Consider the following 18953-nt stretch of genomic DNA (forward strand, 5'->3'; position numbering starts at 1 on the left):
TACGTAGTAGTTATGTATGTATACATGTATGTGATGCTTTATTTGTTTACTTTTCATTGTATTTCTAGTCATGGTTATCTTTACATTGACTTTCTTCTTCTATCATTTAGGGTTTAGAGTAAAGGATGTGTGGATGCATCAATAGTAACTGAAGTATGGTAGGTAGAGTGGGGAAGGAAATCTAGATCGATTTGTAGGTTGGTTGGTCTGTAGGTGAGTGTATGTATTACAATGTAGATAGATAGATAGATACTTGTAGTAGTACTTCATATGGTATTAATCGTCACAAAATTGCTGGTTTTCGCTAACTTATCAGTCAAACTTGGGTATATAGGTAGTAGAACTAAGACAAACGAATCCAGAACCCCGTGTCTCTCTAGTGACCTTGTTAACCAATACTCCAAAAACGATATATGGGTAATAATCAAATCAACTGAAGGGTTTAAGATGGTTGGGAAAGTTTCTCCCGTCGCTCAGTATACCAACGCTCCAAGCATGCGCGTCTCTGCGCCTGCGTCATGCCCTCCACGACAAGGGCGAATTCGGTTGCGTTTGGGAAGCCGTATCGTCTCGCCATGCTGCAGAATTGGCGTTTCATGACACGCTTTGGCGGGTGGAATTTGTATTTGATTGGCTGATTGGTTGTAGATGAGGATGACTTCTTATGGGACTGAGACTGCGACTGCGATCCTGCAAATACTTGCATGTCTAGGTTCTTGGTATTCTCGTCGGCTAGTTCGGCGCGACGGCTGAGCCGTTCCTCGACTTTGGATGACCCGATGACTTCGTTGTTGAGGTGGGTGTATTCGACCCCTGCGCCGGCGAGGATGGCTTGGATGGGGTCATGTTTGGTATTGATGGGAGTTTTGGGGTTGGTGGATTCTTCGTCGTCGTCCTCGCCGCGAATCATGGCTGCTAGCTGGCTCATGACTTCATTGGTGTCGTCGGATTTGCCGGTGAAGGTTGTGTCGGAGACGTTGGGGTCGAACTCCACGTCGATATCCATAACCTGGACGCCGGCTTTGCTTTCAGCGACGTTGGTTTTGTTGACGATGTCGCGGAGAAGGATGTTTTGGTTCTTGTATTCGAATAGATTGTCGAGACCGAAGAGCTCACCCTTTTGGTCTTTCTTCTCTTGGACACCCTTGAAGTAGCGTCTTTCTGAGCTCGCGTTGTAGCCGATGTTGGCTTGCTGTTGTTTGTAGATCTGCCGGGCATAGACGATCTCTTCGATGGTGCCGGCGCTGATGAGCCGGAAGACTTCGACATCGCGAGATTGGCCGATACGGTAGGCACGATCTTGCGCCTGAAGGTCGTGTGAGGGATTCCAGTTGGGATCGACAATGACAACTTTGTTGGCGGAAGTTATGTTGAGTCCGACACCGCCAGAGCGGGTGGAGATGAGAAAGACGAACTGGCGTGGGTTGGAGTTGAAGTCGTCAACAACTTTAGTGCGCTCTTCATAGCTCATAGACCCGTCGAGGTAGCTGACGTTGTAGCTGGTGTAGTGAAAGAGCATCTGGAGCATTTTGAGGAGGCGCACACTATGGCTGAAGACAAGCACTTTGTCGCCATTGGCGTGCCACCACTTCAGCAGTCGGCGAAGGACCTTCCATTTACCACAAAACTCAGGGTTTGCGTAGTTGACAATCGAGTCCCGAGAACGGTAAAGCTTTTCCCATTGCTCGGGCACAGCCAGTTCCAGCATCTCTTTGTCCTTTTCTTGTTTCTCGTTAGAGTCGACTCCCTGCGGGATGAGGATTGCTAGGTGGTTGCTGAGTTTCTGCAGCACTGCTATCGCAGGAAAGACATAGCTTCGCCAGGTGAGCCCGGATGGTAGAAACTGACGACAGCACCAGCCGGCTTTCTGCCGAGAACCACAGTCACAAGGGTCGCTGGAGTGTTTGATATAGCTGACCATGTCGCTTCCCAGAATGTTCACGTAAGCGTCAGCCTGAGTATCAGTGAGCGGACAGAAGACGACACGGTCAACCTTCTTGGGGAGCTGGTCTGCAATTAGTGTCTTCATCCGGCGGAGGAAGAACTGCGGCAGGAGGTTTTCCACCAATTTTTTCGCCGTCTTTCGCGCTCTACGCAGCTGATGGACGGTGGCGTCGTGTGACTGACCGATTTTCAAAGGTTCAGAAATGGTCTTCTTCCAGACAGTCACCGGGCCGAGCATCCCTGGATTCGTCCAGTTCAGGAGGGTCCAAAGCTCCTCGTATTTGTTCTGAATGGCAGTTCCGGTCAAGCCAATTCGGCAAAGAGCGTTGATCATGTTCATGGCTTTAGTCGTTTCCGACTTGCGCTCCTTGATGACATGACATTCATCCGCTATCACACAATCCCAGTCGACCATATTGATAGCATCCTTGTTGTGGAGATAGGTACTATAGGTGGTGATCAAGATTTCCAGTCTTCCGGACCGCGCAGCTTGGAGCGCAAGCTCCTTGTTCTCTCCATGGTAGGTGTCGAAATGCCACCAGCCCCAACGCGAAAGCTCGGCCATCCAATTCTTGAGAAGAGTCCCGGGGCAGACAATCAACGTGCGGGGATACCACTGATCGTGGCCGCTTCTCCGCATCTTTCTCATTCGCTTGGCGTCTCTTTCATCGCCTGTTTTTCCATACGCCGCTGTGAGGAAAGCAATAACCTGCACCGTCTTTCCCAGACCCATGTCATCTCCAAGGATTCCGCCCTTCTGGTAAACAAACAGTTCATGGAGGAAAGCAGCTCCATCGACCTGATACTGGCGCAACCACTGTGCGATCGGGGCTGGTATGAGTCCCAACGAATAAGGAAGAGTAATGTCCTTGTACTGATTGCATGGCCTCATATTCTCGAACTTAGGCTTTTCCGCCAAAGATTCCAACCTCTCATCGTCGGAGAATTCAACATCGTCATAGCCTGGCGGCAACTTCAGTCCGGATTGCTTCAAATACTCTGTCCTCCGATCAAACTGCGAGCGTCGTTTCTGGAGATAATCCGGTAAAGTATATTCCATCAGTTCATCCTCCGATGACACTTCCTCTCCGTAGACTCGTAGTGGCCGTCTCGGTCGGGCTTTCCCCTCGGAAGTTGGAAGTCGGCCGACGATGGAGTTTGAGCTTGCGACTCTCGTCACCTTAGCAGCTCTATTCTTCAGGTTTGCGGTGCTCCGTTTCCGTTTCGTGGCCTTTCGATTCTTGAACTCCTTGTAAGCGGCCTCGCCCTCATTGAAGGAGTCATCTCCGCTGTCGGTGTCGACCACCTCCACCACTGCGTGGCTCTTCTTGTCGAGTGGCGAAGAGGATTGCTTGACCGTAGTCGGAATAGTGTCTGTTGACCGGCGTGGAGTCGTCACTTCAGACTTTGGGGCATGGTCCCTACCTATGATCATCGAGCAGTCAGATATGTCATGTTACTAGGTATAGATAAGGTGCGGGGACAGACCAGCGACTGAAAGCGAAGTATGCTGTAAGACCAACGGGCGTGTCCCGTCGAGATCATCGTCATCTGATCCGACCGTAGTCGCGTCAGTATCCTCGACCTCCACGTGTGAGCCCATGTCCGCCCGAGCTCTGGCAGAAGCTATCTAGACCGACCGTTGAGGGGAAGGCTGAAGCAAGTGTAAGAGAGATGGAGATGCGGAGACACGATGGAGTCAAAACGGGCTTCCCGATTGGGCAAGCAGCTGACTGAAGAATTCCGCGCCGAAAAGTCAAACTCCGCAACCAATTCCCCTCTTCTCTGCCCATTGCTCGCCCTCGACTTGAAACTGAGCCTGCATACTACGTCGCTTTGTACCTGTGCTCGAACTGAATTCTCCGATCCGGCTTTCTTATTCCTTTGACAAAGTTTGACAGCGCATGGTGCGGGGAAACCACGCCAAAACTTCCTCCCATCTTGATTTCGGCATACCGATTGAAGCACCTCCCAGTTCACAATGCCTCTCGACACATCCACAACATATCCCCTCACCAAGCTTCGCCTTGATGGCCGTCGCTGGAATGAGCTTCGACTGCTCCAGGCCCAGATCTCCACGAACCCCGCCAGTTCGGGCTCATCCTACTTGGCCATGGGCAACACCGCGATCCTGTGCTCCGTTCACGGTCCCGCAGAGGGGCGTCGCGGTGATGCCACAGGTGGTGCTGCTGGATCAGCAGGTGCGGTAGTAGAGGTGGATGTCAATGTTGCAGGATTTGCTGGAGTGGACCGCAAGCGCAGAGCCGGCGGAAGTGACAAGTACGTTGCTCATTATTGTCATGTCTGTTGTGTCTGCTATGACTGGTGCTGACTGAATTTTTGAACAGACAATCTTCGCGCGTCGCAACGATACTACGCTCTGCTTTTCAGTCGCATCTTCATACCCACCTCTACCCTCACAGTACGATTAGCATCCACGTCTCGGTTTTGTCGTCAGACGGTTCGCTCCTCGCCGCGGCGGTCAATGCCTGTACGCTGGCGCTTGTGGATGCCGGTATTCCCATGCCAGGACTCCTCTGTGGGTGCACGTCGGGAATGAGCGGCAGTGCGTCTACGCCGCGGGATCCGAATAATGACACATTGGATCCGCTGCTGGACTTGTCTCTGCCGGAGGAGCAAGAGCTTCCGTTCCTTACGGTGGGAACGACGACGGCTGTACCGGTGGGAGAGGCAGCTATGATTAACGAGGATGAGGACGAGATGAAGGTAGCAATGCTGACGATGGACTCCAAGGTGCATTGCACATATGTTGAGACAATGCTGGCGGTGGGAATTGACGGATGCAAGCAGATCCGGGAGATTTTGGAAGGGGTGATCAAGAAGTCGGCACGCCGGTGATGACTTGGTTTTGAATTCTGTTTCTTTATATCTGCTATCTGGGATCTTCTACAGGGCAGCGCGATAGGGCGAGTTCTGTTTATACCCAGTGATTGCCATGAGGTGTTGGGCGCGGCGGGATGGATCCTTTCAATGTGATATTTGAATATTCCAGCGAATACAGCCAAGTTGCTAATCATGATGCTACTGTAGATTCTGCTGTAATATGTCCGATTCACTGCATCTTCTGGGCCCACTGGTCAGGAGCTACCTGCATAATGTGCTCAACGTCTAGTGACTGTCTTCCCTTGCCGCGGCAGAGACTCTTTCTACTGATGAGCGCGTTATTACTGATTCATACTGAACTACATGAGGGAGATTGACATTTATACAAGAACACGTTCCTGACATACACGTATACAAAGTCAGAAAACTAGTCCCTAACCTCTTGCTATCTCTTCCTCACTGCTGGTACTTCTTTTCTCCAGAATACTCTTGATCTGTCTCTACAGTCCTTACCAACCACCCTTCCCATCCTTCCGTTCATTCACCTCCTCATCAACCCTCAAAGTCCATAGACACAACATGAACATGACCACAGAAACCACCACATCAGCCATCACGAGCGCCAGTACCACTGCCACCATGGCCTCTACCAACTGCAAGATCTCAGTACACCCCCCTTTCCCCACCACCCCCATCCCAAACCTGTCTACCTCCCTTCTAACCATACCCAGATGCTCTGGAACTGGAACACCATGGACGCTTGTAAGTCAACCAACACTGAACCAACCACCCAGAACACTAAACCCCAAGCAAAAAGGCTTCATCTCCTCATCCTGGCACATCACCTCCCCAAGCATGTTCGCGGGCTCCTGCATCGGAGTCATCCTCCTCGTCATATGTCTAGAACTTCTCCGTCGGGTTGCCAGCGAATACGACGCGTTCATCATCAACCGCGCCAGACTTAAAGCTGATACTAATACTGGGAACGATCAACCCAACATCGCAGTTCCTCATGACCGCTCCACAGACAGACCCGCCAAAAGACCCATCCCATGGACGCAGTCAGGCTCACTTTCAGCCCTACCTCCTATTCCGGAGTTAGTAGAGGAGGAGGAGAAGGATGAAGATAATGAACCAATGCCTAATGCGCCAGAAACTACATCACATCCTAGTATACACCCCGAGAACCAGTCAAAATTCATATTCAGACCCAGCAAGATCGAGCAACTCATCCGAGCCACCCTGCATGTATTGCAATTTGCTGTGGCGTACTTTGTGATGCTGCTGGGGATGTACTACAACGGGTATATTATTCTTTGTATCTTTGTTGGGGCGTTTGTGGGGTTTTTGCTCTTTTCGTGGGGGAGACTTGGTACTAGGGAGTGAGTGATTTACCTTGTTACTGGTTTATGCTTATGCTGTCTGCTGGTATTGGTAGCTGACGATGAGTAAGTACTATGTATGTTCAGGATCAGGAACGACGCCACATCCGTGACTAGATGCTGCGGCTAGGTGAGGTGGGTGGGTGTTGGAGCTTAGTTTGACATGATGCTTTCTAGTTTGATTGAGATATTGTGGTGAGGATCTTGGAGAGGAGTGTGGTTTTTAGCATGCCTTGGGAGAGTCGATGGTAGGGTTAGGGAATGGTGTACGAGTACTATCAAGCGATAAGCACCGGTGGTAGATTAAATCCATGTTCGTATGCATAAGACAATATGTTAATAAGAGTCTAGATAGAATATGCCTTGATATCATCTATGTCACAGACCAAATATGGGGGAATTTGTCTCTCACTAAATGAACAACAACTACGCCATACTCCCTCTCCGATCACATCATACTTTAGCTTACTAGCTCAGCCCAGCTGAGTTCCCCCAGCCTTGGCCAGCGGCCAGCCCTCAAACCCCTCACTCCTACGTACTAACCAACTTCCAAGGTACACTTACGTATACATACATAACCATCCATCCATCTAACTACAATATTAAGTAAGTATGCAGACAAATATAATAAATACTATATGGCTGAAAAATCGAGGGAATAGAATAAATGAATGAACAAAACACAGCTCTGCTCACAACTGCCCTATGGTAAAGATAGTAGTAGTCTCATTAAAGCCACCTGCATGCAACACAGCAGCAGTAGCAGCAGCAGCAGCAAGCAAGGAATAGGAATGCGAATGCGAGCCGGCCGTATTCGGAACCGGGAAACCAATCCGAGGTTCGAATTGCCCCTTGCCAGCTGAAGGACTGGACTGCTTTGCCCCCCTCCCCTCCCCTCCCCTCCCCACCGGAGAAAGAGGGTTTGAGTGTGTGTTGGAGCGGGGTTGAATTGTTAGTCGGACGGGTTTAGTGCTAGTCTAGGTTGCCACGTTCGGTGGGATCTTTGGCTGATTTTAGAGGTAAGGTTATGTAGGGATTTCGTCACTGTGTGGTTATTTACGAGGTGGATATTACTTGGGTCTTTCTCTATCAATATACTCTGAGTGTAGGAAAATGGTTATGGTCACTGCAATACGATGGTACAAGCTTGAAAGGAAACTTATTGACAATTGGTATGGACACTCTAGATTACACCGGGTAGGGAGAAAGAGAATTGTCCACCATTAATCCTCACAACGCTGGTCTACACCAGCTCGTGGGATGATATCCCAATTTTGCCATCTGTCATCCTTGAAATCCGCTTACAACTCACCGCAGTTGACGATGGTGGGCTTGACGTTGGAGCGGATGGAGCCGGAGGAGGAGCCGAGAGCCTCGATCTCCTTCACGACCTTCATAGAGTCCTCATCGGCAACCTCACCGAAGACAACGTGCTTGCCATCGAGCCAAGAGGTGACAACGGTGGTGATGAAGAACTGGGAGCCGTTGCTGCAGATGCTGTTAGCTGTCTGAAACGTAATTAATACGAGTGACAGTAGAACTTACGTGTTGGGACCAGCGTTGGCCATGGAGAGGAGACCGGGCTTGTTGTGCTTGTAGATGAAGTTCTCATCGGCGAACTTCTCACCGTAGATGGAGCGACCACCGGTACCCTGGATGATGATATCAGTCAAATCGTTCTCTCCCACACAGTCGCCCACGGAGGCGGATCAAAATAGCAGAATTACTCACGTTGTGGCGGGTGAAGTCACCACCCTGGAGCATGAACTGGGGGATGACACGGTGGAAGGTAGAGCCCTTGTAACCCTCACCCTGGGGCTTGGAGCAGAGCTCACGGAAGTTGCGGGCGGTCTTGGGGACGTCCTTCTCGAAGAGGTTGAAGACGATACGGCCCGTCTTGGCTAGAGAGCAGGAAAAGAGACCAAAGTCAGCCAAAGGAACCAGCAAGCATTGAGAGAATGCATTTCAGTCCAAGGATATGAGAAGAATATCGCGATTGTGGGAGAGTTCCTTCTATGGAAGACATCCCAGCACTCCCATTTTCTTCACAAGGAGGGGTAAAATCATCCATGCAGGAAAAAGGGTGACGACAGCAACGAAGGACGATGAGGAATAGAAGAGGACAACTTACGGGCACTGGAGCCCACGGGGGCGTACTGAACTTCAAAGAAGGCTTGAGTGTTTCCAGACATGGCTGCGGATGATTGATGGAAAGGACGAAGAGAGAGGAAGGAAGATTGCTTGCAATTGGGGATGGAGAAGAGGGGACGAGAAGCGAAGGGCGAGCAAGGTGGGGTTATTGTTGACCTCAGGCTTCGGGAGAACATTGTTGCTGGAGGGGCACTGGCTGGCTAACCGCTTCTGTCCTGTGCGTCAGCCCATGCGCGCCAATCATGCAACTTGCCAGGCCATCCGCCGTGGGCCTCAGGCCGCTCCGTGGAAGAACATGGAAGTGCTCCGACCGTCCAGTAGTGAAGTGAGTAGCTACCAGCTACTCTTAGTAGTAACTTAAGTAGCTTGCTCACTCCAAAGCAACCGGACCAGGGGGGGAATAACTGCCATTGGTCCCCTTATACCATTGGGGACGGCCAATGCAATTGGGATGCATCACTTACAGTACTATCTAAAGAAAAGAATTGATGTAGAAAAAGAATAATATCTCGTCTCACGAATTGCTGTAGCTGGTTGCTTGCTGCTTTGCTGGCGTGGAGAGCAAAAAGAACTGGAGAAAGCGCGTCGGACAGCGGAGGAAAATATTCCTGCTACTGCCCCAACCGGGGATAGCTCGTGATTAGCTAAGACCCGGTTCGGTCGGAAGCTTTCCAGAACCAGAAATGGTTCTCACCTCTACAACAGCGCTAAGACAACTGATCGTACACGTGATTGACCACTCAATACCTGTTTACTATGTAGTAAGGCAATTCTTATAGTTTCTCTAATATCTACCAGGGAAGCTGTCAACATTTACTACTCCATTCATCGCGGAAAGCAATGGCCGCAGCCAATCGAATATAACCACCACCAAAGTCTATCTATCGAGTCATCTAAACGGACTCCACGAAAACAATAACCACGGCACACAATAGAAAGAAGACCCCCGTATGGTCAATTCAAAAGTCAGAAGAGAAGAAGCAATTCCGGGGGAGGTTGAACGTGTAAAGAAAATGCCGCAGTATAAATTCTGGAAGGAACACGAAATCAGTCCAGTCCTACAAGGACCGTCATGCAGAAAGGAAGAAAAAAGCGCTAATCAAATAGAAGCAGAGAAGAATATCAACCGCAAATCCAAATAAAGAATCAACAGAAATAAAGAAAGGGAGAAGCTGAATAAAAGTACATCGCTCCTGAAGTCAGGGTGCGTCTGGAAGAAAACAAGAATCTGTCGTAAAGCTCCACCAGATTACAACACGTCGTTCCACATGGTTGCTCGTTGTCATGCGTGATAACTGCAAAAGTAAGGAAAGCGAGATTGCAAGGTCCAGCAGTTCGGTTGGTATCATGGTGCCAAATCAGCATGCTAGAAAGAGATAGAAGTGAAAAGAGAATAACGCCACCGCGATTCTCGGGCTGAACAAGCCTAGAAAGAAACAATATCATGATGTTGACCTTCAGGCGGATGAACTATCGAAAGTCATCCTCCTCCTCAAGGCTCGCGGGGTCCAGCTGATGAGCAAGCTCCTTGGTAACCCGGGGAATCTCAAACGCGATAGGTGGAAGCTTGTTGGTTACTTCTCGGAGCCCCTCGGGGCTGCTAGAAGCCTCGCCCTCGGCCGCAGCGCCTACAAGGCGGTGCTTGTGGTATTCCAGCATCTCGAGGACAGGATCAATGCGTTGCCGAAGAGCCGGGCTAGCCTCTGGTCTCTTGACAAAGTGCTGAACCGAAGAGGTAACATTCGTCACCGCAGAAGAGATGGCAGAGACATGGGTGCTGATCGTGGTCAAATCACGATCGGCTCGGATGCTGTCGATGAGGGCTTGGATTGACTGAACCAGGCCATTCGTCTGATCCTCGACGTAAAGCTGTCGCCTCAGTTAGCACACATTACCAGTATCTAGAAATGTGATTACATACCTTCATCTCCTGAAGTTCGTGGTTCTCGGCCTGCGAGCTGTAGTCTTGCACTGCCACGGAAATTCCGTGGGGAGCGTCAGGCGGGGGGCTCATGGCACTGTAGACGGAATCATTTCGACTGTGTCGGCTTTGACTAGGAGCCACGCTGAAGTAGTCTGGAGACTTCATCTGACTAAATTGAACCTCATCGTCGTCATCATGGGACTCATTAGGAGGAGTGGATCGGATCTTGACGAGGCGAATGAGTTCAATCACAGCAGCCGACAGATGAGAAGCCGCAGCATCCAGAAGGGAGACAGGTGAGAGCCCGTTGGACTTCACGAAATTCTTGGCTGCCGTGATCAGATTGTTCGCGGTGGTAGAAAGCTTGCCTATAGCCTTCGATCGCAGTGCCGATGACCCATCGCTAGGGTCTTGACTTTCTTGCACGTCCTGCAGCATATGCCGTACCGCCATAACCACAGCATTGATCTGGCGTGTCACGACATGGTAATCTTCGTGGCGTGCAGTGTGTAGAAGCTCGTCAATAGATATCTGGAACTTCGCGACATGAACATCCTTGACCAAGCCATTTTCATGGAAGATATCACGATCCCTGGTAAGAGTTGCGGCATCGGAACGGATTTCTGTCCCGATAGATGATGTGCGAAGGTGCCCTGCCTGCGCCTTTGCCTTCTCATAGCGGGTCTTCCACTGTTTGACTTGTTCCTCCAATCTGTGAACCTCGGTGGTAAGTTGCTCTTCGTGCTCCCACCGAGACTGGCTTTGCTCGGACAACTCCCTCATTTCCCTCAGGAAGCCAGCTGCCTCCCGTCTGACCTCTTCTGTCACTGACCGTTGCTCTTGCAACTCAGTCTGCAGGCTTTGATGCTTAATCTCAAGGTCAGCAAAGCGGGCCTGCAGCTCTGGATCTCCAGTGCTTTGCCGTGATGCTGCTTCCAACTGGTTCCGCAGGTCGTTCTCTATGGCCGCATGCTCGGCCCGAACCTTGTCCAGTTCCAACTGCAGGTTGCTGTTCAGATCCTCGGCCTGGGAGATTTTGCTCTCCAGATCCGACTTCAAATCCTCCCATTCTTGCCGTTCGCTACTAGTGACCTGTGAATCCGGTTAGCAACCGCAATCAATGGGAGTCGAGTAAAAAATCGTCTGCCCTACATCTGACGTGGTTTGACTTTCTCGGTATTTGATAAGCTCCTCATCCTTGGACTTGACCAAGTCCTCCAAGGTTTCAACCTTGCTCTGACCTTCCTGGTACTTGGATATCTCCTCATCCTTGGATTTCAATAGGTCCTCGAGCTTGTTCACCTTATCCTGCAAAGCAGATACCTGCGATTGAGTTTCCGCCAAAGCCTTTCTGTCGGCGTCTGCTAAAGTAGCCCCTGTCCCCCGCCGACTTTGCAGAACCGCATCTAGAGCAAACGCATCGCTCCGCGCATCATAATCGTCCTCCGTACCTACTCCATCATCGTCGTCCTCGACCATAGTACTCTTGTTCGGAACAATAGTGTTACTTTGGAAGGATTTGGCCATTGGCCCATCACCGTTCATGCCTGGCGGCGGCCCACCAAGTGATCCTTGGCGTGGGGGATACATCGGACTTGCTGGAGGAGGTCCACCAGGGGAATAGCCCATTCGAGACGGGGGCCCACGAGACTGCGAACGCGGCCCTCCCGGCGTCGGAGGGTATCCGTTCGGTGGATAGCCATTGGATGGCCGTCCGCGGTAGCTGGGAGCCGGACTCAACCGACGAGATTCCCTAGAAGGAAATTGAGGAAACCGTCGCTCTAACTCGGTATAGACATCCGTCGCGAGATCTCGGAAACGCTGGTGCTGAAGCGAAGCAAGCTTTTGGCGCGCCTGGTTGCGCTTTTCATGGAAATCCTTGCGCGGTGGCAGGAACGGGGGAATATCAGGGCGAGGGGGTCGGTTCGGAGCCGGCATAGCCGCTTGTCGCCGGAGCAGTTCATCATAAACGTCGGTACTTAATTCGTGAAATTGCGTGGCGGAGAGTCGTAGCAGCTTGTCGCGGGCTTTGCTTGACTTGTTGGCTCGATCATCACGATGGGACGCATGAAGGAACCTCCTGAGGGCAACGTAGTGTTGGCCTAGGACCTCCTCCATCCGCTTGTGTCGCTTGCTGCGTTGATCCGACAAAGTGCCATCGCTCGATCGCGCTGCCACCGAGCTCGGGGGAGAGGGATTCCCGGCATCGCTGACCGGGCCCGATGAACCGTTTGTAAGTCCTGCGCCATTTGAACCGCTGGGTACACCAGAGGTAGGGGGGGTGGCGAGGGCGCTGCGAGTCGAGAAGGTCGGGGAGAAAGGCGGATCCGATTTCTGATACTGATTGATGCCGGACCAGTCACTCCCGTCCACGGAGACAGGCGACATAGTCCCGGAGGGAGCGTTCATAGGGGGGTGTTGCTGTCGGTAGGCCCGTGGGCTCCGTGCTAGCTAAGAGGTAGGGGAGATCTGGGTCCGTCCAAAGCCAATATGCTTATCACTATGCATCCGAGGTAGGGTGAGGTTGCAACCCCAAGGCCATTGATGAAGACTGAGTATAGGTATCTGAGAATCGGAGGATTTCGCTCGTGGCGGGTGATAAGGAATGGACGGCCGCTGCGACTGGGAGGGGGGCTAATGCTTCCTCCGAAGAGAATGAAAACAAAGGAAGGAGGAATCCGATGCGGAATGTAGAATAGAACGTGCCGGAGGCACCGGTGTCAACAGAAGTCGGCACGGGGATACGACCGGTCACCAACAGGCATACCAAATTAATAAATTAAATTGTAGCGACCACAAAAAAAAGACCTAAAGCGGCGGCCTTTGGGGAAGGGGAAAGGAAAATAGATCAGTAGGGATTGGACCCAGGCAGAAACAAGCAGCGGGAGAAGCAGCAGCCACCGCCGAAGTTGACCTGGGTTTGGCGACGCCCCAAGGAGTGGAGTTTGGAAAAAGGGCCGGACTAGGGAGTGGCCGAACTTCTTTTGGGGGAGGGAAGAGAGGACTTGGAACCCAAGGGGGAAAAGGTTGAATGAATGACTGACTGACTGACTGAATGAATGGAGATGGATGAGAGATGGGCTAGGCTAGAAAGATGGAGCCTGGGGGGGGACGGGCGGACACGATGGTGAGTGAGCAAGTCAGAGAGCCAACGACCACTTCCTCTTGGAACGGGAAATTATTTGGCGGCTGATGGAAGATACATCCACAATACCTACTCAGGTACCTTTACTAGAAAGCTTGGAAAGAACTCCGTTCATACCATACATACCTGGGAGGTATGGTACGGTATGTTCGTACGACCTCAACCTCTCCATGCCAGAAGCGCCTGTCGCGGACAAGTTCTTTTTCAACTTACCTTTACTTTTTTTTTTTCCCTCCACGGATCTTGCGATCTTGGATGTGCGATCAGCTGGAGTTATCATTCTTATCCAAGATCCATCCTTACTTATCGCGAGTAAACCTGAGACATTTTCCATCATGACATCGGGCACTAGAACTTTTGAGTGGGTTGCTACAACTACATTCTGAGACACAAACAACCACCTTCTTTAAACCCTACCAAAAGCCAAAGATCGCCTGGGATAAAGACAGTACCGCGACTGGCTCATCCTGCCCTCAACCTTTGGGTGCTAAAGTAGGTTGTGTATGGTACGGGACCAGACAAGACAAGTTGCAAAATAATACTCCACCGCCCATCCCGCCAGGAACCGATCGAGCCTCGCCCGGTGTGGCGGTGATGCTTTGTGGCCCCCCCCCCCCATTTCTCTTTAATGAGTTAGTACCAACTCTCCCTTTTCCCCGACCGCGGAACCGACAGAACTGACACAAGACACTCACTCACTCTCCCCTTCCTCCATTCTTCAGCAGCATGCTTCTTCCTCCTTCCCACATGGATTGTGATTCGCTAGAGGGTGTATAAATAAAGTAACATGCAAGTAAAATGAAGTCATCAAGCATGTTTCGATGCTGCATGATACATGCACACAATCGCTGAAACGGCTTTGCTGTATGTATGTACTCTGGTCAGAAGAAGTCGAGTTTCCCATTCTGGCCCAGCCCCCAACGCTCGCTCCATTTCCTCACCCAGTGCACGCCTCCACATAGTTCGAGGCTAGTTCAGGAGGTGCTCAAATTACTGCCTGCTTCGGCCATCCTCCAATCCTCTGATCTTTGGGGTCCAGACCTCCTTCAATTCATCTTCCTGGTCGCTTCTTCTGCTTTCTTTCCCGTGCGTTTGAGCTAGATTCGCTCGTCTCGTTGCCTGGGCTATAATTATACTTTTACTTACCCCAGCACTGCCCGGCATCCCGGAGACTAGATGTATTAAGTGTATTGCATGTCTATCAGGGGGGAGGAAGCATTTGAAGCAGCCCAGTCCAGCCAGAAGTGAATGTGCTAGTTACCGTGCCTCCCACTCCACATTTCTGGGAAGCTCACCGTCACGCCTTTCCCTTTCCACCCCGTCTAACTACTATTCCTCTCACAGCGGACAAGGCGAGAAACATGTAATGTCTGCCGCGAAGGATGGAATGGCTCAGACTCTAGGAGCATAGACAATCCCAAGAAGAGAATGATCCCCAAATGGAAAAGAATAAGAGAAAATAATAAAAGAAAAATAACTTGAAACAAACCCCTGGATATCTTACTCCATACATAATCCGATTAACAGCATGACCGAATCTCTCAAACAGCGAATCTTCCTGCTCTTGAAGAACTCGGTTTTGATGATCTCCCGATCTTCTGCGATATCCCGCCGCCAATCGATCCGTAGTCTGGTCGATTCATATCAAGCACATCAGAGGTTCCATGCTCCACCCACGGTCCAGCATGAGATGCGCAGGCCACATAACAAGCCAAACCACGAAATATGTATATGCTATAAAATGTACAATACAGGTTGCCGCACTGCTAAGACAAACGGCAACGCCATCCCAAGTATCGACGGGCCAAAAAATGCCAGAAAAGGTATCTTGGAGGTCAGGAAGAAGTGGGCGGAGAGAAATTCGGGGAAGGGAATCTGCTAGTAGCAGTATTATCGGTGTACATAATCTCATCACGTAGCGGGTCGGCGAGGCGATCGTGAATGTATTAATCGCCCCGTTCATTTCGAGGAGGTCATAGCAAGGCCACGAGCTGCGCCGACGGCGGCAGACACAGGCGTTGCTGAGCGCGTAGGAGCAGCGCTGCGGTTGTGGGCCATGTGTGCCCGGACAAGGTGGCCTGCCGCAAGAGCAGAGCACAGACTCAGCTCACCTGCAAGGACTGCGGCAGCCACGATCCGTGCAAGCTGACGGGCATTGTCACCAGGGTTGGTGGGGTGAGAGCCGCGCACCCCCAGGAATTCAAGCATGGCAGATTGTCCTTCCAGGATCGTGCCACCGCCGATGGTTCCGACTTCGATGGACGGCATCGACACAGCGATCTGAAGATTGCCGTTAAGGCTAGAAGTAATCGCAATCAGTATATAGCTCCCCTGTCATAAGCTTTGTAATGGACATGAATGACTTACTTTCTCATAGTAGTAATACAACTGCTGCTTTCCACGTTCTGGGCAGGATCTTGACCAGTAGCAAGGAAAACAGCAGTGACAATATTGGACGCATGTGCATTGAAACCACCCAAGCTTCCCGCCATGGCGCTACCAATCAGGTTCTTACTGGTGTTCAGCTCAACGAGGGCATTTACATCACTCTTGAGGACGTTGCGAACAATCTCTCCAGGAATGATAGCTTCAGCCACAACTGACTTGCCACGTCCGTCGATCCAGTTCACTGCGGCAGACTTCTTATCAGTACAGAAGTTACCAGAAACCGAGATGGTGGCCATGTCATCAAAGCCGCACTCAGTAGCCATCACGTTGAGCGCCTTTTCGACACCCTTGGAGATCATGTTCATGCCCATAGCATCACCAGTGGTGGTCTTGAATCGGATGTACAAGTAGGTACCAGCAAGAGCGGTCTTCATGTGTTGAAGTCGGGCGAAGCGGCTGGTAGAGTTGAATGCAGCCATCATGATGCTTTGGCCCTCTTCCGAGTCAAGCCAAACCTTGGCAGCCGCAGCTCGTGCAAGCGTAGGGAAGCCGACACAAGGACCACGCGTCATGCCGTCACCAGTCAGAACTGTAATCGCACCACCACCGGCATTGATGGCTTTAGCACCACGGCTGGTACTAGCCACCAAGACACCTTCAGTAGTAGCCATAGGGATGAAATAGCTTTGGCCGTCAATCGTGAGGGGACCGGCAACACCAACAGGTAGAGGCAGATAACCAATGACATTCTCGCAGCAGGCACCGTGGACCAGAGTGTAGTTGTAATCCTTGTAAGGAAGCTTGGAGGTTTCCAGGGAGCTCGTGAACTCAGAAGTGGCGGGAGTCCGGGCCACGACAGATCGGCGAATCTTGACGGCGCGCGTAAATGCATCGAGACGGCTCATTAGGTCCTCATTTTCCATGGTCTTCTCTAGAGCATATCCCGGGATCTTGCCTCGCAATGACAGGTCAACCAATTCCTCGTCTGACAAGTAGGCAGCCCGCTTCTCCTTCAAAAACAGTTCGCATTCACCAGCAGTCCGCTTGGGGCCATCTTGGTTGTTCAGATCAATTGTGGGATAAACCTTGGGCTCCGGGGGTTCCACCTTAGGGGCGGCAGTCTCAGGCTCCTTGATGCTCCACCTGGCTGCGTTGAAGAGATAACCGTTCAAGACGATGCTCAGGGTCAGAGCTGCGATAATCCATTTGCTGATAATCGGGTCTTCAATACTCTTCAGCAAGCTTTCGATGACACGGCCACCAACAGCGTCCAAGAATTGGTCGCTGTACTCGATGTCAAAGGACTGACCCTCCCCAAAGGCAGCGTAGTGCACAGAGGGGTACTCGAGTTTATACTTGATCGGGGGAATGACGGTCACAATCGTTTCCATCATCTGGCTCTTCGCGGAAACATAGATCGAGTCGAGTCCATTCTCGGCCACCTTGAAAGGATCAATCGGCGTGGGAGCGAGTAGATTGGAGACGCGCGACAACAGGGGAAGACCAGTTGACTTGCGGAAAGGAATCGCGGAGAGATTCACAACGTTGACCAGGATAAAGCCTCCAACCATGAGGATCTTGAAGCGGCGGACATTGCTAGACTTGATCTTCTTTCCGAAAAGGCTGGCGTCGCTGGTTCCATCATTCTCCGAGCCTGCTTGGGGCCAATCATTGTTCGCGGCGACGTTCTCCGCAACACGCTGGGTAATCCCATCCTCCTCGAGGGCTTTGCGAAGTGCGACATGGCGTTTGATGCGAGTAATTTCGAGCTTGATACAGAGGATAGTGGTGTAGAAAGTGAACAGCAAGAGGCAGTCGAAAAACAGGATCCATGCTGCAAGGAAGCAGAACTGCCTCAAACCGCCTTGAACTCCAGAAGCTGCACCGGCCACAAGAATGGCGATCTCGATACAATAGTCCCGAACAATCTCAAAACCTTGCTTCTTGATGGCAGTCTGAATGGAATCCTGGATGGACCGGGGAGTGCTGGGAGCCACTGGGCCACCAGTCTTGCCAGCCCGGGCACCTTGGCGCTTATCAACTGAAGCGCTCAGGACAGCTCTGGTGAGAATGATCGGCTTCTCGAACCCAATGGTCACGACCAGGAACGGAAGACCTTCCGACAGAAGCAGCATATTGATGGGAACGCCAAGCTTGGTGGTCACCAGAAGACCAAAGAGGAAGGCAAAGCATCCAGAGAAAAGAACCGTGGTGGCAAGCCAGAAGTTCGAGCCCAAACGCCGCATCGAGAAGAAGAGCGAGACAAAGCTGAGATGCATCGAAAGGTATCCCAGAGTCATGATGACGATGTCGATCGTTTCAGCGTGCTGCATCGGGTTAGCATGGACTGGGCCATATGAAATTTTAGAACTAAAGGGCATAAGTACCTTGACCAAATCCACGAAGGAACCCCATGCGTCTGCCAGCCAAAGCTTGAGAGCTCCGCTGGATCCGTAAGCCGGACCGCGAGCAGCCCGCATAATCCATTTCTTCTGCTCACCTTCATCCTCGTCGACAGAGGGTTCGGGAATCTCCTGAACAGCCTTCAAAAACTGAGAGACCTGCTCGAAAGGAAGTGTGAACACGAGAGACGCGTCATGGGAGAAAGGCGAGAAGAGATTCGGCGTATGAGGCACCCGTTGTGCGGAGGTATTGGCAGGAATCGGGACACCATCGGCAAGAGGACCGGTGGAAGCTGACTTCGACAGGGAATCCGGGAAGATAAAGGTCGTCAATGCCATATGTTGAGCAGTCTGTTTGAACGGCGGTTGTTAGAAAAAGAACATTCATCTGATGTCTGACACTAATGGACCAGTTTCCGACTTACATCATAGTCTTGGGCAGTCAGAGTATCTTCCACCTGCCATTTCCAGGAAGTACTCTCCCCGAGACGTAGGTTTCTACTACCCTGAAGAAGGGTGTCCACATCCACTTGGCCGGCAACATCTTTAGGGTTTCTAAAAGAGTCGAATAAACTACCTTCAAGGAGACCGACGTAGGTAGTGCTGGCAAGAAGGGCGAATACGACGATCGTGTGAATGGGATGAAGACAGGCACGGCGAGAGAGGAATTGCAAGCCACTGGTGACTTGACGCTTGAGCCATCCAGGCTCAGCATCTTCCTCCGCGTCCGTAGACCGGAACTTCCTTGGGATCAAAGTCGCTGCCATGATTGT

General features: G+C 51.3%; 6 protein-coding genes across 6 annotated transcripts; 2 read left to right on the top strand and 4 right to left on the bottom strand.

Moving 5' to 3' along the window:
• Positions 1 to 233: 233 nt before the first annotated feature.
• Positions 234 to 3760, bottom strand: BO85DRAFT_407658 (putative DNA excision repair protein (Rad26L)). The gene is made up of 2 exons (XM_025657370.1): positions 3433 to 3760; positions 234 to 3369 (listed from the first exon to the last, which is right to left on the bottom strand). Exons 1-2 carry the CDS (start codon positions 3545 to 3547, stop codon positions 443 to 445), a joined length of 3042 nt encoding a protein of 1013 aa, XP_025510493.1. The 5' UTR covers positions 3548 to 3760; the 3' UTR covers positions 234 to 442.
• BO85DRAFT_453898 (exosome non-catalytic core subunit SKI6) lies at positions 3541 to 4981 on the top strand. Its single transcript, XM_025661155.1, has 2 exons — positions 3541 to 4224; positions 4293 to 4981. The coding sequence occupies exons 1-2, from the start codon at positions 3926 to 3928 to the stop codon at positions 4801 to 4803; spliced, it is 810 nt and encodes a 269-aa protein (XP_025510494.1). The 5' UTR covers positions 3541 to 3925; the 3' UTR covers positions 4804 to 4981.
• Positions 4982 to 5367: 386 nt separating this feature from the next.
• BO85DRAFT_507177 (high-affinity Cu transporter CTR3) lies at positions 5368 to 6488 on the top strand (the record flags this gene model as incomplete). Its single annotated transcript, XM_025664388.1, has 3 exons — positions 5368 to 5454; positions 5520 to 5550; positions 5606 to 6488. The coding sequence occupies 3 exons, from the start codon at positions 5368 to 5370 to the stop codon at positions 6172 to 6174; spliced, it is 687 nt and encodes a 228-aa protein (XP_025510495.1). The 3' UTR covers positions 6175 to 6488.
• Positions 6489 to 6531: 43 nt separating this feature from the next.
• cyp4 (peptidyl-prolyl cis-trans isomerase) lies at positions 6532 to 8927 on the bottom strand. The gene is made up of 8 exons (XM_025663074.1): positions 8786 to 8927; positions 8302 to 8531; positions 7902 to 8071; positions 7716 to 7822; positions 7476 to 7658; positions 6867 to 6873; positions 6745 to 6760; positions 6532 to 6708 (listed from the first exon to the last, which is right to left on the bottom strand). The coding sequence occupies exons 2-8, from the start codon at positions 8495 to 8497 to the stop codon at positions 6644 to 6646; spliced, it is 744 nt and encodes a 247-aa protein (XP_025510496.1). The 5' UTR covers positions 8498 to 8531; positions 8786 to 8927; the 3' UTR covers positions 6532 to 6643.
• A 700-nt stretch (positions 8928 to 9627) lies between these two features.
• Positions 9628 to 13045, bottom strand: BO85DRAFT_198894 (putative cell polarity protein). Its single transcript, XM_025654508.1, has 3 exons — positions 11398 to 13045; positions 10243 to 11337; positions 9628 to 10190 (listed from the first exon to the last, which is right to left on the bottom strand). Exons 1-3 carry the CDS (start codon positions 12652 to 12654, stop codon positions 9792 to 9794), a joined length of 2751 nt encoding a protein of 916 aa, XP_025510497.1. The 5' UTR covers positions 12655 to 13045; the 3' UTR covers positions 9628 to 9791.
• A 2304-nt stretch (positions 13046 to 15349) lies between these two features.
• Positions 15350 to 18947, bottom strand: hmg1 (HMG-CoA reductase; the record flags this gene model as incomplete). Its single annotated transcript, XM_025663806.1, has 4 exons — positions 15350 to 15689; positions 15758 to 18105; positions 18166 to 18531; positions 18606 to 18947. 4 exons carry the CDS (start codon positions 18945 to 18947, stop codon positions 15350 to 15352), a joined length of 3396 nt encoding a protein of 1131 aa, XP_025510498.1.
• Positions 18948 to 18953: the final 6 nt, after the last annotated feature.

The sequence above is a fragment of the Aspergillus piperis genome (assembly GCF_003184755.1).
Source record: "Aspergillus piperis CBS 112811 unplaced genomic scaffold BO85scaffold_30, whole genome shotgun sequence".
NCBI classification, from domain to species: Eukaryota; Fungi; Ascomycota; class Eurotiomycetes; order Eurotiales; family Aspergillaceae; genus Aspergillus; species Aspergillus piperis.